The following is a 20,670-nucleotide window of genomic DNA, read 5'->3' on the forward strand; positions in this document are numbered from 1 at the left end:
TCAATGGTAACTCAGAAATGGTAATAAATGGTCAAATATTACACAAATAACTATGAAATGGTCACATATTACCCAAGTAACTAAGAAATGGTCAGATATTACCCATGGTAATTAAGGAATGGTCACATATCACCCAAGGCAACTAAGAAATGGTCAAAAATGGTCAAATATAGCCCATGGTAACTACGAAATGGCCATAAATGGTCACATATTACCCATGGTAACTAAGAAATGGTCAGAAATGGTCAAACATTGGCCAAATAACTAAGAAATGGTCACATATTTGACCATGGCAACTAAGAAATGGTAATAAATGGTCAAATATTACCCAAATATCTATGAAATGGTCACATATTACCCATGGTAACTAAGAAATGGTCAGAAATCGTCACATATTGGCCAAATAACTAAGAAATGGTCAGAAATAATCACATATTACCCACAATAACTAAGAAATGGTCACATATTACCCATGTTCACTAAGAAATGGTCAGAAATAGTCACATATTACCCATAATAACTAAGAAATGGTCAGAAATCGTCACATATTACCCGTAATAACTAAGAAATGGTCAGAAATCGTCACATATTACCCATAATAACTAAGAAATGGTCACATATTACCAATGTTAACTAAGAAATGGTCAGAAATAGTCACATATTACCCACGTTAACTAAGAAATGGTCATGTATTACCCATGGTAACTAAGAAATGGTCAGAAATCGTCACATATTGACCAAATAACTAAGAAATGGTCAGAAATAGTCACATATTACCCATAATAACTAAGAAATGGTCACATATTACCCACGTTAACTAAGAAATGGTCATATATTACCCATGGCAACTAAGAAATGGTCTGAAATGGTCACATATTACCCAAATAACTAAGGAATGGCCAGAAATGGTCACATATTACCCATGGTAACTAAGAAATGGTCAAAAAATAGTCAAATATTGCCCATAGTAACTAAAAAATGACCTGAAATGGTCACATCTTACCAAAGTAACTAACAAATGGTCAGAAATGGCCACATATTATCCCAATAACTATGAAATGGTAAAAAATAGTCCAATATTGCCCATAGTAACTAAAAAATGACCTGAAATGGTCACATCTTACCAAAGTAACTAACAAATGGTCAGAAATGGCCACATATTATCCCAATAACTATGAAATGGTAAAAAATAGTCCAATATTGCCCATAGTAACTAAAAAATGACCTGAAATGGTCACATCTTACCAAAGTAACTAACAAATGGTCAGAAATGGTCACATATTACCCCAATAACTAGGAAATGGGTATTAATAGTCATTAATGGTTATTGAAATTAGTTTGGTTTTTAGTTTTGTTTTTAAATTAGTTATTTAATTTGTTAGTTATTTAAATAATTAAGAAATGGTCAGAAATGGCCACATATTCCTTCATAGAAACTAAAAAATAGTCAAATATAGTCTTCGATTATTCAATAGGGTATTTCCAATAGTAGAGTACATCGAAATAATGGTTCTAACACTGTAAATATCTAAAAATATATAATAAATACTAACACAAATCTCAAGTGTGCAATCTAAAATGACACTTGGAAATGCTCAGATAGCATCATATTAAATAACTCCATTTAACTTTTCTTACTACTTTAAAACTGTAATTAAATGTTCCTTCAGTGACTTTAATCCTTCTTTCTCTTTTTAAATCTTCAATTTGGTGTTCTATAAAGAAATGGCTGATCATTGCAAAGCATTCATTATCATTAATGAAATCTTATAATTTGAAGTTTATAAATCCAGTCAGGGACAATTATAACACTGTAAAACAAAATGAAAAGGGGAAAGAGGTAAAAAATATTATTTATTCTTAAAAATATAATACCTTCTTTCTGTTTTCAAATCTTCAATCTGGTGTTCCATAAAGAAATGGCTGATCATTACAAAGCATTCATTATCATTAATGAAAACTAGTAATTTGAAGTTTATAAGACAATTATACCACTGTGAAACAAAATGAAAAGGGAAAGGAAGGCAAAAAATATTAATGCATTGTGTGTAATAACTATGAATTTCATAGCACACAAAAATGGGATCAATATTGTAATTCTCAGGATTGGATGAGAACTGACCAAAATTATTTATATTATTTGACTCATATTGCCTAATAATGGAGGAAGAATAATATAATTTCTCATTTTCCACCTTTCTATCTATCAGAACTTCAATTCTATACTTTTTTCATTGTATAATTTCTTCTGTTAAGTGCCTTAATTTTCTGGAATTAGTGTTACTATTGTTCTCCATGGTGTGTTACAACCGACCTTGTAACATTTTCACTGCTCGCCATTTTTATTTAATAATTCAGACGTTCGTTAACACATAAGAAAATCGCTGTAATTCAATAATTCCAGTTAAGTAGCCAACATGCTCGTACAAGCACTGTCGTGTAACTGCAATAGTTTTTTGTAAGTGTATTCTAAAGTTCAAGCGTTAGAACCGTCATCAGTCTAACATACACTGTGGAGGATAATTATAGCATCAGTGACATTTTCAAGATTTTTATCATTTAAAAGAAAAATTCAAAAATAGTGATTGCAGAAAATTTTGTAAAAAATTTACTCGACTGAATTTTTGAAAATTTACTTTATGAAAGATTGTTCAGCCATCTCTGGGGGAAAATTTTAATGAGAGATTCTAAAGATCAAAATAATACGAAAAACAATTCGTTAAAAAGTTATTAAAAAATTAAATTAAAAAATTTGAAATCATTCACGAAAAAATTATTTTTGATTGCAAGGGTCAATTAGAATAACTTTTGGTCATTAGACACACCCACGAAATCCTACGCATTTTCGAGAAAAAAATTCATAACGAAAATATAATGTCTGACCATGAATGAATGATTCCCCTGAAATATCATTTGCGTTTGTTTGAAACGTCATAACTGCTACAATAATGAATAGATTTGATTGAAATTTATTTCTGAAGTAGAGCTCATGGGTATCTACAAAAAAGTATTAAACAACATTTCCATACGGCGTCAAACAAATTTAATAAAAATCAAAAACAAATTTTCAAGAAATATGGACCATATTTTTCGGCGAAAATGAAAAGTTTCAAATCATTTTGAAAAAAATATTTTTAATTGCGGAGGTCAGTTATAATCATTTTTGGTGAATAGACATATACTCGAAATGCTATGGATTTTCGAGAAAAAAATTCGAGTAGGGGGGCACATTTTTCGACAAAATTAAAAAATTTCAAATCGTTTCGGAAAAATTATTTTCGTTTGCAGGAGTCAATTGCAATCATTTTCGGTGAATACGCATACCTTCGAAATTTGACGCATTTTCGAGAAAAAAATTCGGGAAGATGGACAATTTTTTTGGCGAAATTAAAAAATTTCAAATCGCTCTGGAAAAATTATTTTTAGTTGCAGGGGTCAATTACAATTATTTTTGGTGAATAGACTTACCCTCGAAATCCTACGCAGTTTCGAGAAAAAAATTCGGGAAAGTGGTCAAATTTTTTGGCGGAATTGAAAAATTTCAAATCGTTCTAAAAAAATTATTTTTAGTTGCAGGGGTCAGTTACAATCATTTTTGGTGAATAGACATGCACTCGAAATGCTATGGATTTCGAGAAAAAAATTCAAGTATGGGGGCATATTTTTCGAAAAAATTGAAAAATTTCAAATCGTTCCGGAAAAATTATTTTTGTTCACAGGGGTCAATTACAATTATTTTTGGTGAATACACTTACCCTCGAAATCCTACGCAGTTTCGAGAAAAAAATTCGGAAAGGTGGACAAATTTTTTGGCGAAATTGAAAAATTTCAAATCGTTCTGGAAAAATTATTTTTAATTGCAGGTGTCACTTACAATCATTTTTGGTGAATAGATATACAGTCGAAATGCTATGGATTTTCGAGAAAAATATTCGGGAAGATGGACAATTTTTTTGGCGAAATTAAAAAATTTCAAATCGCTCTGGAAAAATTATTTTTAGTTGCAGGGGTCAATTACAATTATTTTTGGTGAATAGACTTACCCTCGAAATCCTACGCAGTTTCGAGAAAAAAATTCGGGAAAGTGGTCAAATTTTTTGGCGGAATTGAAAAATTTCAAATCGTTCTAAAAAAATTATTTTTAGTTGCAGGGGTCAGTTACAATCATTTTTGGTGAATAGACATGCACTCGAAATGCTATGGATTTCGAGAAAAAAATTCAAGTATGGGGGCATGTTTTTCGAAAAAATTGAAAAATTTCAAATCGTTCCGGAAAAATTATTTTTAATTGCAGGTGTCACTTACAATCATTTTTGGTGAATAGATATACAGTCGAAATGCTATGGATTTTCGAGAAAAAAATTCGGGAAGGTGGACAAATTTTTTGGCGAAATTGGAAAATTTCAAATCGTTTTGAAAAAATTATTTTCAGTTGCAGAGATCAATTATAATCATTTTTGGTGAATAGACATACCCCAGAAATTCTACACATTTTCGAGAAAAAAAATTTTTTTATCACTTCATATATAGATGTAGGCCAATTATTTGCCATATAAAATTATAATGAGGGATTTTATAGGCCAAAATAAGACGAAAATCAAGAATACTAATTTGTTGATTGAGGCTTCATTAAAAAGTTGTTAACATTTAAAGTTCCGCCTGTAGCAGTGGTTCTCACTCACCATAAGAAACTCTACTTACTGACATATCGACAGCCTCTTCTGAGAACCACTGTCACTCATACGCAGGTGTTCACAGATTAACTTTAAACGTTAACAACTTTTCAACAAAGTCTCAATCACCAAATTACTATTCCTAATATTTGCCTCTAGAATTCAAATTTTTCGCCAAGTTCACCGAACACCCTCTATAAGAAACTAAACACTTATTTCCATTATATATTCCTTCACCTGTATCTATTTTAATTTCTTCGATGCAAACAAACACACCATGATTGTCCAGTCCCAGCATCAAACGCAATTCTAATATCGTTAGACGCAAATATCGCTCCAAAGTAAAAGGAAACAAACACCGAGCGCTGGTCGGAGCGAGACGAGCGTCGTCGGTCGGGACAACGCGCAAGTTTCCCGCGCAAATCGCGCCCCGCCTCCCCCACCCCTATGCGCCGAGTGAAATCTCTGCAAAACCAGAACACCCCGGCCAGTTGGACGTCGCGTCGAGCACGAGGTGTCTCCGACGACGTCAGCGCGTCGACCTTTTTCCAACGCACGGTGCACGGTACCTATGGTTACACGCGTCACGCTGACCGTGTTTCACCATCCACCGTTCCCTCGGACTATTTTATTGCTCCCCCTGTCGCGAACGTGTGGCGGCGTATCTCGCGATCGATGCAGCGGGCCGTTGATCGCTCGTCGATGATCCCCGCGTCACACGACGTGCCGTCGGCCGCGATTACGCGTACCTCGTAACGTTCGCGTGGGCGAGAGACGCTCGCGATCTGCGACGAATATCCGTTCTACGCTCGACGAATCACGCGACGCAATACGAGGAGTCTCTGCGTGTTTTCTGCCGTGTTCCCGGATGATCGTTCGCGGTCGACGGTGTGCCCAGACCGTGGGTAACTGTTCAGTGACAAGGAAAACCGACGATCGATCGAGGATTCGAATATCGTTTCCACGGAAGTTCGCTCGTGAAAGTAAGAGTGATGTGTACATTATGCATATGGGGGGAATCGACGTTTACGAAAATCGTCGCCGAGAAGTGTGTTCTGTTAGTTGTTGACGTCGAAGGTCTTTGGGGGTTACGCGTGCCTGCTGAGAATCATTTTAGGCGGATCGAGCTAGAAATAGAATTGGTTAGGTCACGTTTACAGGAGTGCTCGGTAAAGGAACGCGATAGGTGACGCTATCGGTCGTAAGGATTCGAAACTTTTTTCGCGAGTCACGTCTGATAGAATCGTGATCAGGTTAGGATTCAGGACAGAAAGGATCGTGAATTCCTAACCTAAATATCGACGTGTCGAGATTTCCTCGAATGTCTGGATTCGACACTTTTTTCGCGAGTCACGTCTGATTGTGGTTAGGTTAGGATTTAGGAAACAATCGTGAGTACCTAACCTAGATATCGAGACCCTTCGTGTGCAAACGCGAAAATTTAGTTTCGTAGACTGTGTACGGGAAATTAAAGTTCGTTTCGTTGTTTAAATATTGACGAGTCGAGAGTGTACGTGCAGGAAACAAAAGGTCAAAGATTATACGACTCATTCAACACTTTCTTCCGCTTACCGTGTTTGTAACCGTAATTGCGCTCAGAGTTGCACTCGAGACGAAAGGCTTCGGGTTTGTTGATGTCATGATTCCTCGTATCCTTGAGAGGTATTTTTACTCCTTGTCGACAACGATTAGGAATTGCACGGTTCGAATAATAAATTTACAACGTGCGTATACAAGAACCGACGCTGTTTTAATATATTTTTAAACTGGACGCAATAACGTGGACTGAATTCGAACGAACGGTAGAATTTGTAGTATTTTCCCGGAGACCAAACAAGTTTCATAAATATGCATCGAACGTGATCTGGAAAACACTGAATATTTATGGAATTTTATATACATATCAGGCGTTCCCCTTGTATCGAGTGATATATAAATATAATTCTAGATCTGAATATTTTTTTAAATTAGTTTAAATCGTTTGGAAGCCCGGAAAATAACTTTCTGGATTTCGATTTGAAATATTCGTTTTGGTAACCTTTCCAAAATTTGAACAATATTTTAGTCAGAATTTGATATACAAGGTGTTTGGTCACCCTTGGGAAAAATTTTAATGGGGGATTCTGGAGGCCAAAACAAGACGAAAATCAAGAATAGTAATTTGTTGATGGGGGATTTGTTAAAAAGTTATTAACGTTTAAAGTTCCGCCCTTACTGAATTTTTTTCTCGAAAATGCGCAAGATTTCGAGGATATGTCTATTCACCAAAAATTATTGCAACTGACCCACGCGATCGAAAATAATTTTTCCAAAACGATTTGAAATTTCTTTTTTCCGGTCGAAAAATTTCAAATCTTCTCGAATTTTTTACTTGAAAATGCGCAGGATTTCGGTGGTATGTCTATTCACCAAAAATTATTGTAATCGACCCTCGCAACCAAAGATAATTTTTCCAGAACGATTTGAAATTTTTTTTTTTGCGTCGAAAAATTGGGCATTTAATTAAATTTTCGGTAAGGAATTTTTTTCTCGAAAATGGATAGGATTTTGAGGGTATCTGTCATGACCAAAAATGATTGTAAATGACCCCCGCAACCGAAAATAATTTTTTTAGAATGATTTGAAAAATTTTCAATTTCGACGAAAAATTGGTCCATTTTCTTGAATTTTTTTCTCAAAAATGCGTAGGATTTCGAGGGTATGTATAATGACAAAAAATGATGGTAATTGACCCCCCTAGCTAAAAATAATTTTTTAGCACGATTTGAAATTTTTGAATTTAATTGTTAATAACTTTTTAACGAAGCCTTCATCAACAAATTGGTATTCTTGATTTTCGTCTTATTTTGGCCTCTAGAACCCCTCATTAAAATTTTTCCCATGGTTGACTGGACAGCCTATATAATTATTAGTCTTTTTTTTTGTTTTGTATTTAGTGTTATATAAATATAATTCGAGCTTTGTATATTTAAAAATATTAGTTTAAATCGTTTGAAAGCATGTTTCTACAAATTCTACGGATAAAAAGTTTGAATTAGTAATTTTATTATATTTAGTTATTATAGTTAACTATTATTACTTTAATAGTGCTTTTCACCATCGAGTTCTACGTCCATTTTGGGCGTCGCGCCGGGGGAGTCCCATTCGAATAAGTCTTATAGATGGCGACACTGCATTCCTCAACAAAATTAACTTTCTAGATTTCGATTTTAAATTTTTCGTTTTGGTAACCTTTTCAAAGCATATCATTTGAATAATATTTAAGTCAAAATTTTATATACATATCTGACTTTTTAAATAAATATATAAATGTTTAAAAAATTACAAGTTCCTATAAGTTTCACTAACAAAAAGTTTTAATTCATTAGTAAATTAATTTTGTACATTTCAATTTTAATTATTCGTTTAGGTAATATTTCGAAATTAAATAATTTGAACAATATTTTAGTCAGAATTTTATATAAATATCAGGCTTTTTCCTCTATAAATACAATTCGAGTTCTAAATATTTAAAAAAATACAAGCTCCTACAAGTTTTACTAATAAAAAGTTTTAATTCATTAGTAAACTAACTTTCTATAATTCGATTTTAAATATTCATTTAGGTAATTTTTTTGCCCCAAACGAATTTCTTTCACATGGATTAAATTATCCCACGCGAGTCATTTAATTAAAATAAAAAACATGTTTATTTATTCCTTAAAATTAATAATAAATATGAGAATTTGGGGGGGTTCAAATGAGCAAAACTTCCCCTCAGAAACACACATTCAATTAGCACGAGGCTTCGTTACAGCCAAAGAACACAATACAATAGTAGTAAGTCAAAAGAACGCTAGGTGGCGCAGGAACAGATGACGCTTTATCTCCAACAATAATTTCCTTATTTATTCCATCTGTTGAATTAACCGTCTAATAGAAACCCTTTCTAAAAAAGAAACTTCATCCCAAATTACCTTCAACAGAAGCCAAAACAAAGAATAAAGCAATAAAAAAAAACCCAATAAGAATAGATTAAAAAATGACTGAAATTAATGTGAAAATAACTCTACTTTTTACTTCATAACCTGTCACAAGGGAAGCATTTGTTAAATATCTTTTTATAAACTGTTTGCAAAGGGTTAATTCATCCGTGAAAAGGTTAAAGCTTGTCTGTCATAATTTCAAACTTATAAAATTTCACAAAGAATTTTCCCCGGGACGCTCGATCGCCTTTCTCCGCCGGAAGTCCTTTCAATCTCTCTGTCCACAGAGGAACTCGATTATTATCGCGCGACGAGGCAGCACCGAAACGCGAGAAAAAGATAGAAAACTCGGACTCCGTTCGGTTCGTTTAACCGCCGAGTGGCGCCTCGAGATTAGCTCGTGGCAAACTCGGAATCGAAAGCTCCGGAATACGTTCGTGTAATTTCGTTTGCTTGGAAAGGATCGAGCAATTAGGCGAGCAAAGAGTGAGTCGTGCATTGAAAATCGACTTGGACTTTCCTAACCAATCACGAATAATTGCGCTCCACGACTTGCTAGATTTCTTCTTCACCACGGTCGAAATTGATTCTCGACGACAGTTTCTCCTTGAGGGAAAGATAGTTCGTTGAATAGGATTCATCGAGTGACGAGGTTAGAAAATTGATGAAACCTTCGATTGTCTGTTAACTCGATTTTAGGAGGAAATTAATTTATCGTCTTTGAAAAAGTAAAGTTTAACACTGGGAAAAATTTTAATGGGGGATTTTGGAGGCCAAAATAAGACGAAAATCAAGAATAATAATTTTTTAATTAAGGCTTCGTTAAAAAGTTATTAACGTTTAAAGTTAAAGTGTGCAGCGTGCGCGGTTCCCGTCTCACAGGCGCAACTTTAAACGTTAGTTACTTCTTAACGAAACCTCAATCAACAAATTGCTATTCTTGATTTTCGTCTTATTTTGACCCCTAGAATCCCCCATTAAAATTTTTCCCAAGGTTGACGGAACACCCTGTATAGGTAAATAAAAGATTTTGGAATCTGATAGAAAAGGCAATTTTAATGTTAGAATTGCCCCCCAGTTGTTAATTCGTACCACAATTTTCGGTTTGTATATTGTATATTCTGCTATCAAAAAAATTTTGCTCGTATAATAATAATGATATGGGGTATTTCGCCATGCTTGAATGGGTAATTGGTTGTCCCCGTTGGTTCTTATCGTAACGAGGCGGTATTCAGCCTCGAAGCAGCAGAAGAATTATGAAAATTCTTCGCGTAATCGGTTCTAGGATCGAGATTCTCGTCTCGATTGTCGCAACCGCGTCGTTCGCTGGAATAACGACGCTAGAATTAACGCGACCGGACGGAAATTGCAATCACCAACGGTCAGCGTTTCCCGTTTTACGATTTCGTCGACTCTCGTTGCAATTCGTCGTGCAATTTCGTCAGAGATCGATCGCGCGGAGTGTACCAAAACACGTGGGAATAACCCATATTCCTCCCGAAATTAATCAGAAAGTTTCAAATTTGTTTTCCACTTCTCCATCAATTTTGAAAAATGGATATTTTTTAAATTTTATGAAATTCTTCGTTCAGAAAAGAATTGTTGCTTTCGAAGAATTTTCAATCACTCGGACTTTTTGTATACAATGCATCTAATGAGTAATAGAACATTAGGTCGCTGTTAGGACTAATTAATAATATATTTGAATTTCACTAGTGTGTTTGCATAAGTGTGGAATTTATTTTCTACTTGTTCCTCAATTTTGAAAAATGGATATTTTTTAAATTTCTTAAATTCTTCGTTCAGAAAATAATTGTTGTTTTGAAGAATTTTCAATCACTCAGTATATACGATGCATCTATTGAGTAGTAGACGTTAGGTCGCTGTTATGACTAATTAATAATATCTTTGAATTTCACGAATTTCGAGTATTAGAACGTTAGGTCGTTGTTACGACTAATTAATAATATCTTTTAATTTCACGAATTTCGAGTATTAGAACGTTAGGTCGTTGTTACGACTAATTAATAATATATTTTAATTTCACGAATTTCGAGTATTAGAACGTTAGGTCGTTGTTACGACTAATTAATAATATCTTTTAATTTCACAAATTTCGAATATTAGAACGTTAGGTCGTTGTTACGACTAATTAATAACATCTTTTAATTTCACGAATTTCGAGTATTAGGTCGTTGTTACGACTAATTAATAATATATTTCAATTTCACGAATTTCGAGTATTAGAAGGTTAGGTCGTTGTTATGACTAATTAATAATATCTTTGAATTTCGGGGATTTCGGGTATTAGAACGTTAGGTCGTTGTTACGACTAATTAATAATATCTTTTAATTTCACGAATTTCGAATATTAGAACGTTAGGTCGTTGTTACGACTAATTAATAATATCTTTGAATTCCACAAATTTCGAGTATTAGAACATTAGGTCGTTGTTACGACTAATTAATAATATATTTGAATTTCACTAGTGTGTTTGTATAAGTGTGGAATTTATTTTCTACTTCTTCCTCAATTTTGAAAAATGGATAATTTTTTGAAATTTTATAAAATCAGAAGATTCGTTTTTTTGCGCTCTATAAAAACATAGAAACCAAATTATGACTTTGAAATTTCAAAAATTGATGTTGGAAAAAAAATTTTTAAAAAGAATGAATTACATAAGAATAAAAAAATTTCAAATTCGATGTGGCACCATTTCCCGTTATCCATTTTGCCCAAAATTGTGCATACATCATTTTCTCAATAATTTTCACAATTTTATGGGTCGTTCCAATGAAAAAATTGAACAAAAAAATTTACTATCAACTAACGTCCACTCTTTACTATTCAGTCGTCAACTATTTCTCGGTTTAATTTGATCGATGTTTTGGTTTGGCTTGCAAGAAATAGGGCGCAAACGGAAAGTTCAACAGCTTCGTGGAGCTATTGGGGGGACAAAGTTCCTCTCGTTAGAGTTGCCAAAGGGACCTAAATTACCTCGTTCCAGCGCGAACGAAACGAACGTGCAATATCCAGCTCGTCCGACGGACGACAGTAATTTTAGTAACAATATGAAATATTAACGACGACCGAACACGCTGTTGCTTTGAGTGCTTACTGATACACACGATTCGTGGAAGCTTCGCGACGCCCACGCGCACGTACTTTCGCCCAACGGATCGACGGAGCGAATTTAACTGCAGTCTCTTTGATACTCAATCGTCCTAATGGCTTGTCTAGAGCCTACAAAAAAGTCCCTAGGTTTCATACAATGGAAAGTAACGAGTGAATTGAGAATAACAAAAATTCCCAACTAATTCGAATCTTGGAATCTTAAACACAAAATAAAATTAAGATAGGGAGGATATTTTGACATTATTCAGATTGTGACGAGTATACTCGTCATGAGAAAAGTGCAAAATTTTGTGTTATGACGAATATATTCGTGGCGTGTAATGAGTAGTGAGAATTTAAGTTAACTTATTGTGACGAGTATACTCGTCATGATAAGTTTTGTGTTATGACGAGTATATTCGTCATGAAAAAAGGCCCAGATTTTGTGATATGACGAGTATTTTCGTCACGAATAATCCGTAGTGAGAATTTTAGTTAACTGCTTCTGACGAGTATACTCGTCATGAGAAAAGTGCAAAATTTTGTGTTATGACGAGTATATTCGTCATGGGTAGAGTCCAAAATTGTGTGTTACGACGAGTATATTCGTCATGCGTAATAAATAGTGAGAATTTCAATCAACTGCTTCTGACGAGTATACTCGTCATGAAAAAAGTGCAACAAATTTTGTGTTATGACGAGTATATTCGTCACGAAAAAAGTCCAAAATTTTCTGTTATAACGAGTACATTCGTCACGCGTAATAAATAGTCAGAATTTAAATCAACTGCTTCTGACGAATATACTCGTCATGATAAAAATGCAAAATTTTGAGTTATGACGAGTACATTCGTCACGAGTAATAAATAGTGAGAATCTAAGTTAATTGCTTCTGACGAGTATACTCGTCATGATAAAAGTGCAAAATTTTGTGTTATGACGAGTATATTCGTCACGAGTAATAAGTAGTGAGAATCTGCAATTTAAATTGCAATTTCAGTGAAAACTGAAATATATTCGTAAATTTCAAGATATTTGAGACATTTTCATGCCAGTCGAAGTAAAAATAACAAATAAAAATTTATAAATAATATAAAAAGTACCACCTATATTATGCCTAATAAAAAATTTAATAGGTTATTGCCATTTTTACGTATAAAACTGACCATAAAAACTAGTCTCTTCCACCATTTCTATCGTGTACGATTCTGGGGTTTCAATTTATTTATCTCACGAATAAATCGCTGATAAAAAAATTCGTTATTTCGAATAGAAGCACGTTACAAAAATAGTTATAAACAAGATCTTCTCGAAGCAGTAACGAACACGAAATTCCTCTGTGCCAGTGATATCTCTAAAAATATCCTCCCGAAGGGTCCAGCCACCATCAGTTCACAACAACGTTTACGATTACCAGCACCCATAAAGTGACTTTGGAATTCGATCGTGGACAAAAGTGCGTCGAGTGTCTTCCCCGCGATTAAACAGCGAAATTGGACCCGCGTTTCGAACAAAAATGGAATCCCAAGAACAGTCGCCTCCATGAAGAGAACAAAAGCAAAGACCGTCGAACGTCCACCAGGAATAAAGCAGCCGGATAAGCCTTGGTGATTCTTTCCGCGTCGACCATGAACCGGAAGTGTCTCGAGGACCGTGTCCTCCGTCCTTAGCCAACTATGCGCCACCACGCGGAATTGTCAGATCGTCCAATCGAGCGGCCATCGAGCACCAAAGTCATTAGGCGGTTTGGGTGTCGCCCAAGCTTCATGAGGGCACGGATCGCATAATTTAACGGAGTCGACGAGCGGCTGGTTCGCGAGAAATGTGGCGGAAGACGGAAGACCAGGTGGAGATCGGGGTGAAATGTCCTGGATAGTGAGGAGCGGGCCAGCGTAACGATGTCAGGCTCCAGCGGGGGGCTAATGGACTTCGCGGAGTCCACCGGCGGACTGAAGCGTTGCGGCGGTGGCATGAGCTCGCCATCTTTGGGCGCGGGGGGCGCCGCGGGGAGTTCCGGAGGGCTGCCACGGACTCAGTCGGCATCCGCTCTCCGGGTACGATCGTCTAGGAAGACTCTCTTCTGGGAGCAGTGCTTCGAATCGCCGCCAAAGAGAGACTTGTAAGTGGATGATGATCGTTGGAGGAGTTGGGGGTGTCGAATCCAGGTCGACGATCGGTCGTCAAGCTGTTTAGTAATTGTTTGTCAACGCTCGGGACTTTGGAGACTTTGGTGAATGAATTTTGGGGATTTTTACGAGGGTTTGTTTCATTTCACACTCGCGACCGATAATTATGTTGGGACTTTGAGGTTTTGATAGGTATGATCAGAAATAAAGGTGATGGTACAGTTAGGGGCAAAGTTAAGTGGACAGGTAGGGGAATTTAGGAATTACATTTAGTTGAAGTAGAATTGGGCACTTAAGTTTTATGTATTATGTATGTTTATGGTACATAGATTATTTAAGGTGTATTTATATTTGTGTTGAAATGAGGTATATTTGACGAAAATGTTGGATAATTGCCGGGGGACAAAAATAAGTGGACAATTATAGGTCGAAATTAAAAAATTTCAAATCGTTTTGAAAAAATTATTTTTGATTGGAGGAATCAATTATTGTTATTTTTGGTGAATAGACATACCCTCGAAATCCTAGTCAGTTTCGAGAAAAAAATTCCTTACCAAAAATATAATGTGAGGTTAGAAATTTCAAGCGAATGTTTAAAAAATCATAACTTTTGAATGGATTGGAGGATTTTGAAGTTTCAAAATGCAAACAACGCATATTTTAGTAAAGAATATTTAGAAATTTCAAGAATATTCGACAAATTGTTCCTTAACCCCCCCCATAACAATTGTTCAATTTTCAAACGGCCATAACTCCTACAATAGTGAATATATTACAATGAAACTTTTTTCTGAAATAGAGCTCATCGGTACCTACAAATAAGTATTAGACAACTTTTCTGTAGGGCGTCAAACATATTTATTAAAAATCAAGAACGAATTTTTAAGAAAAATCAACAGGAGGTAGCGACCTAAATTTTTCTACAAAAATAATAATTTTCAAATCTTTTTGAAAAAATTATTTTCGGTTGTTGGGGTCAATTATAATCATTTTTTGTCAATAGACATACCCTCGAAATTCTACGCATTTTCAAGAAAAAAATTCAGGAAGATCGACAAATTTTTCGGCGAAAATAAAAATTTTCAAATCGTTTTGAAAAAATTGTTTTCGGTTGCTGGAGTCAATTACAATCCTTCTTGGTCAATAGACATACCCTCGAAATCCTATGCGTTTTCGAGTAAAAAATTCAGAAAGATCGACCAATTTTTCGGCGAAAATAAAAATTTTCAAATCGTCCTAAAAAAATTATTTTTAGTTCCAGGCGTCAATTATAAACACATTTGGTAAATACACACACCCCTGAAATCCTACGCATTTTCGAGAAAAAAATTGCAAACTAGAAAATGCAATTATTTAAAAATATTAACCAACGACTTCCACAGTCGAGTTTTGCAATATTTCATTTTCTTTCAAACGAATTAAAGAGCAATCTTGAAAGAAAATAAGTTTCGTATTGCAATTTAGAAAATGCAATTTAAAATAAAAATAAAAAAACACCAGATTTTACAAAGTTTGCAAATTCAAATTCAAATTCAAAGTTTCACAAATGAAGTTTGCTAATGTGATTATTTTAAGTGTCGTAAATTCGGTACAGGTTTCTCTAGACAAAAATACAGCTTCAGGGCTGTTTGCAAAATATTTCGCAATATGCCGCGAAACGACGAAAATTGCTGGCTGACGTTCAAGGGACCCATTCATGAATGGCTCGAACATTTATTACCCGCATGTTTATCGGTTTGATGCATCTGCATAATGAATGAAGTAAATGACTGTCAGGGAAAATAAATCCATATGCTTGGAGAAAGGCCAGAAACTCATTTACAGTTTTTCGACGAATCTATTTCTGCCCTTGTTGGAAAATAAATCCAAATTCAGTTAAAAGCTGCAAATTAATTTATTTATTTCATCGTGCTTTCTCATTAACTCGAAATTAATATTATTTGTCGGTATTTTGATTTCGTAACCGATATTCGTAACGTAAATATTGAGATAATACATTAAATAAATATTACACAACAATTTACTGTTCGATAAACGTAATTAACAAATCGTAAGTATTTACGAGAACGTTGTTATTCGACGTGCAATTGAATAATTACAAAGTTTCTAGCAGAGTTTTCAAAATATTTTTTTTTTTTTAAATGTTAATGGAATTAAACGTAATTATCAAATTGTGAGTATTTACGAGGAAAATGTTGTTATTATTTAACCTCGTGCAATTGAATAATTAGAAAGTTTCTAGCACAGTGTTCAAAATATTTTCTTTTTTTTTATTGTTCGTGGCGTCGCCACCAGAGGGATCGCGTTCTCACAAGCGCTTAACCAACGCGCTAAAAATCAACATTTACATATATTTCATTACGTAACTAAAATCCAACATATATTTTTTAAAAATAATTAAGTTTTATACACCTCTGAGAAAAATTTTACTGAGTTATTCTAGAGGCCAAAATAAGACAAAAATCAAGAATAGTAATTTTTTAATTAAGGCTTCGTTAAAAAGTTATTAATGTTTAAAGTTAAAATGTGCAGCGCGCGCGGTTCCCGTCTCACAGGCGGAACTTCAAACGTTAATAACTTTTTAACAAAGCCTCCATCGAGAAATTGGTATTCTTGATTTTCGTCTTATTTTGGTCTCGAGAATCCCCCAGTAAAATTTTTTTCAAAGTTGGCAGAGTTATAAAATGGAATTAAACATTTAACTATCAAATCAATGAGTATTTACGAGGAAAACGTTATTTAACTGCAATTGAATAATTAAAAAGTTTCCAGCACATCGGAATACTTTCGATTCACAGAATAAAATGTTGAAGAAAGCCAGGATATTTCTCAGAAGCAGCTCGGTACGTTTCCCTCGAATTGGTCTTTTAAATTGTGCCCCAGTTGAGGCTCCGTAAAAACGGTTTTTCCCCCTTTCATCTCTGCAGCTTCCTGCTTCCTTTCCATTCTGTCCTCGTCTTTTTCGAGTCACATCGTTACGAATGTTTGAAAGTTCGGTCCGAGTTATTGATCGAGGGGAAGAACCATCGCGTTGACCTGTCACTAACCTGTTTTATGCAACAAAAGCTCATGCTGAGCGCGCCAAAAAACTTGCTCCTGGAGGATCCATCGACCATATAACGATCTTGAGCAACATGAGTGCAGAGCTGGGTGAAATACTGTTTTAAACCCCAAATGGTAAACACAAATATTTTACGTCAGATAATACATGTATTTTTAAAAGTAAAATATTTTATTTGTTGTAAAACATTTGCAAGATAATATTTCAAATAGTATTTTATTTTTAAAAAAAAGTTGAAAATATTTGTGCCATAGTTCAAATAATTATTTATTTAATTTATCATCTCGTTCTGCATTACGTTAATAATTTTCACAATTTATTTTCTGAAAACCATCTTAAATTTTTGAAATAAAATATTTAATTTTAATACTTTGAATTTTCAAAATAAAATATTTTATTCACTGAAAATTGATTTCATATTTAAGAAACTATCTTATTTTAATTTTACAGCTTATTTAAAATAGTGTTCGAAATAGTTTGTCACGTGTTCGTTGGAAGTCATTGAAATTCCAAACTGGAGACTTCGTGGACACTGTGTATATAGGTGCACATCCATACGTGACGCGAGTCCCTTGTCCAGGGCTTTATAGAGGAACGTAGATATGTCTTCTTAGCTACGGAGACACGCTTTATAGCCGCTCAGTGTCGTTTAATGTAACCTACTTTCCCCTGGGCTTTCCAAGTTCTTTGACTAATCCTCTGGATGGAAGGAACTTTCCGGGATTTTCCTCCGCGATAGAGACGATGTCGTATAGTCTTTTGTGGAAGCAATTTTGGCGGCAAGTATCTCAGTCCTCGAGTGGAATTGATATTCCAACGACTCCACGAACAAAGTTACCCCTGTCTTTTGTCTGCTAGAGTTAAATAAAATCAGAGAAATTCTGTTGAAATTGTCTGTCTCGCCTTTATTTTTATAGCTCGGCCAGGGAACAACCTGGGGAACTGAGAAGAACAGTATTTTTGGGGAATTTCCACTCTAATAACAAGGTGCATACAACTCTTTTATTCAGTGGTGGTCATCAAGTATTGGCGGAGCCTGTTTGTTGAGGCACAAGTGCTCATAACTTCTAAACAAATTGATTTAAAGGAAAAACTCTTTGTCATATTCATTTATTATCCATTTTAGTTTATTACATAATTGAAAATTAATATCTACATTTAGTATTTAGTAGGATTCCCCTTTGATTTTACCATTGCAACTAGCCTTCTAGGTACTGTATCAACTAAAGTAAGAATGCAAAACATAAATATTAAAAATTGTAGTTGTCTAAGTACAGTTAATAATTGTTGAAGAATTTCTTAATAGATGAGTTATTCTTTGAGTTTTTATAAAAAGCACAGAGTGTGATTATTAAAAGAATCTTCATGCAAATTCATAGTTTCATTGATAGAATGAAATGTAAGTTTATCCAGATAAAGTGTATCATGGTTTTAGTGGGGCGTTCGTGCTTCTGTTACGACGAACGCAATCGCTTGTCCATTTCGGGTTCGTTGCGAAATACCACTGCAGTGGTATGAAAAATGCAGGTGAACTTTCCAGGCCCCCTTCGAATCGAATTTATTCTTATCACTGCTAGCCTAACATTAGAGAATTATATAACAGTAGATTTATCGACAGGCTCGTTGCTACGAAAGCATTTACTAGTTATAGTAATTCACATTGATGCACGTGAATCGCATAAATAGAATTGGCACAAACTAGCCAATAAATTAGGTTATGTTTGTTCGCGTCTGGCTCGACCAGACTCTTCGCGATAATTACAGAAACATTTAACGTGTGATAAATATCATATAAAATAGTCCTTTTTGTAGTACTTGACACGCAATATATTTTAATTATTTATTTATTACATCATATTTTAATTATTTATTTATTACATTATATTTTAATTATTTATTTATTACATCATATTTTTATTATTTATTCATTACATCATATTTGAATTATTTATATTATTCGTGTCTGGCTTGTTTCTTCAAGATAGTTAAATAAACAATTTATTGAAGTCGATTGTAGATCGAAAGCGCCACCTAGTCGATCGGTGAGGGCGCCACCATAACGCAAGCGGATGCGCCATCTTTGTTAGTCAGTACGTCTTGTGACACGTGCGAGAGATGTGTCGAAGTACAGTTTTCTTACAAAAGGTTAACCACGTGCAAACTATTTCTTCTTATTCGACTCCTGCCACGTACCTCATCAACGCAATTAACGTACGATAAATATTATACAAAATAACCCTTTCTGTAACACTTGACGCGTAATATTTTTAAAAATCTCTGCTTCGATGATTAAACTCGAGATAAAAAGATTGCTGGTGTCATTGTGTTCACGAAAGTATAGTAGAATCTCGTTGCAACGCGTTTGTAAATGGAAATGATGGTAACTTAGCAACGAGTGAAGTTGTATGGAGGAATGTACAATAGCTAGCAGTACAATATGGCCTCCTCCATCCATCTAGATTATTTCGTTCCGTCATTCTGTTCATAAGTGATCACTTCTTCGAACTGCTCGTCTCTAACAAGCTTCGAAGGGGATCGTCGAATGACGAATCGAGTTTTGCATTTTACCCCTTCGTCCTGTCCAACACCTTGTCCCGCGCGGAGGACAGTATGAGAGGTGTTACTATAGCGACTGCTGAGATAATGAAGATACACCGCGTCAGTGGGGTTCCCTTTTTATTAGATCGGGCGCTTTGATTGCTGCAGGGATTTTCAGCTCCGTTTCCCTGCCACAATCAAGGTTCAACGTCTGTACGATAGGGTGGACCTTAGTTTTACTTGGTAAAAATATTCTCTGCAATTCTTCTTGTCGAGACGCCCCCTACAATTGTAACACTGTGCGAAAAAATTATGTGTACAAAATTTGGTGCAGATTGGACGAATGGCGTCACATCGAATTTGAAAATTTTTTATTCTTCAATTTTTGAAATTTCAAGGTTATAATTTTTTTTTAATGCGATCATATATTTTTGTATTCTTATAAAGCCTAAAAAACGAATTCAAATGTTTACAAAATTGTATAGAAACTTTGAATTAAAGCGGAGAAAACCGAATTATAATTATTATTATTTTTTGCCGTCCTTTGAAAAATAAGGTCCACCTTACTGTATACACGAGTCGTTTTTAATATTTGAAAACATTTGTTATTCTTTTTTTGGGGGGGATAAAAATTTTGAAATGGTTGAGAACCCCTGACTTGAACCATGGTTGCCTTTATTTGAACTTCCTTACTCTATACACGAGACGTGTTTAATTTTCGAAAACATCTGTTATTCTTTTTTTGGGGGGGATAAAAATTAATTTTGAAATGGTTGAGAACCCCTGACTCGAACCGTGGTTGCTCTTATTTGATCTTCCTTACTCCATACATGAGTCGTTTTTAATTTTTGAAAAATCTATTCTTTTTTTTGGGATCAAAATTAATTTTAAAATGGTTGAGAACCCCTGACTCGAACCGTGGTTGCTCTTATTTGAACTTCCTTACTCCATACATGAGTCGTTTTTAATTTTTGAAAAGATCTGTTATTCTCTTTTTGGAGGGGATAAAAATTAATTTTGAAATGGTTGAGAACCCCTGCCTCGAACCGTGGTTGCTCTTATTTGAACTTCCTTACTCCATACATGAGTCGTTTTTAATTTTTGAAAACATCTATTATTCTTTTTTGGGGGGAGATAAAAATTAATTTTGAAGTGATTGAGAACCCCTGACTCGAACAATGTAGGGAAGTAC

General features: G+C 34.6%; 1 protein-coding gene across 16 annotated transcripts in view; it reads left to right on the forward strand.

Moving 5' to 3' along the window:
• Nucleotides 1-20,670, forward strand: part of LOC122402960 (cAMP-specific 3',5'-cyclic phosphodiesterase) — a 437,543-nt gene that overhangs the window by 364,306 nt on the left and 52,567 nt on the right. The window contains exons 1-2 of one of the 16 annotated variants that reach the window (XM_043406185.1): nt 4,426-5,656; nt 13,027-13,872. The exons of 13 other annotated variants lie outside the window; for them this stretch is intronic. In XM_043406185.1, the coding sequence (XP_043262120.1) occupies nt 13,652-13,872 (221 nt within the window). In that variant the 5' untranslated portion in view covers nt 4,426-5,656; nt 13,027-13,651. Of the gene's footprint in view, nt 1-4,425; nt 5,657-11,199; nt 13,873-20,670 lie in introns of those variants that run through there. 2 more of the 16 variants (XM_043406186.1, XM_043406184.1) reach the window with 2 other exon arrangements.

Source organism: Colletes gigas, unplaced genomic scaffold (genome assembly GCF_013123115.1).
Source record: "Colletes gigas isolate AHSC1104 unplaced genomic scaffold, ASM1312311v1 Colletes_gigas_Sc00042, whole genome shotgun sequence".
Classification (NCBI taxonomy): domain Eukaryota; kingdom Metazoa; phylum Arthropoda; class Insecta; order Hymenoptera; family Colletidae; genus Colletes; species Colletes gigas.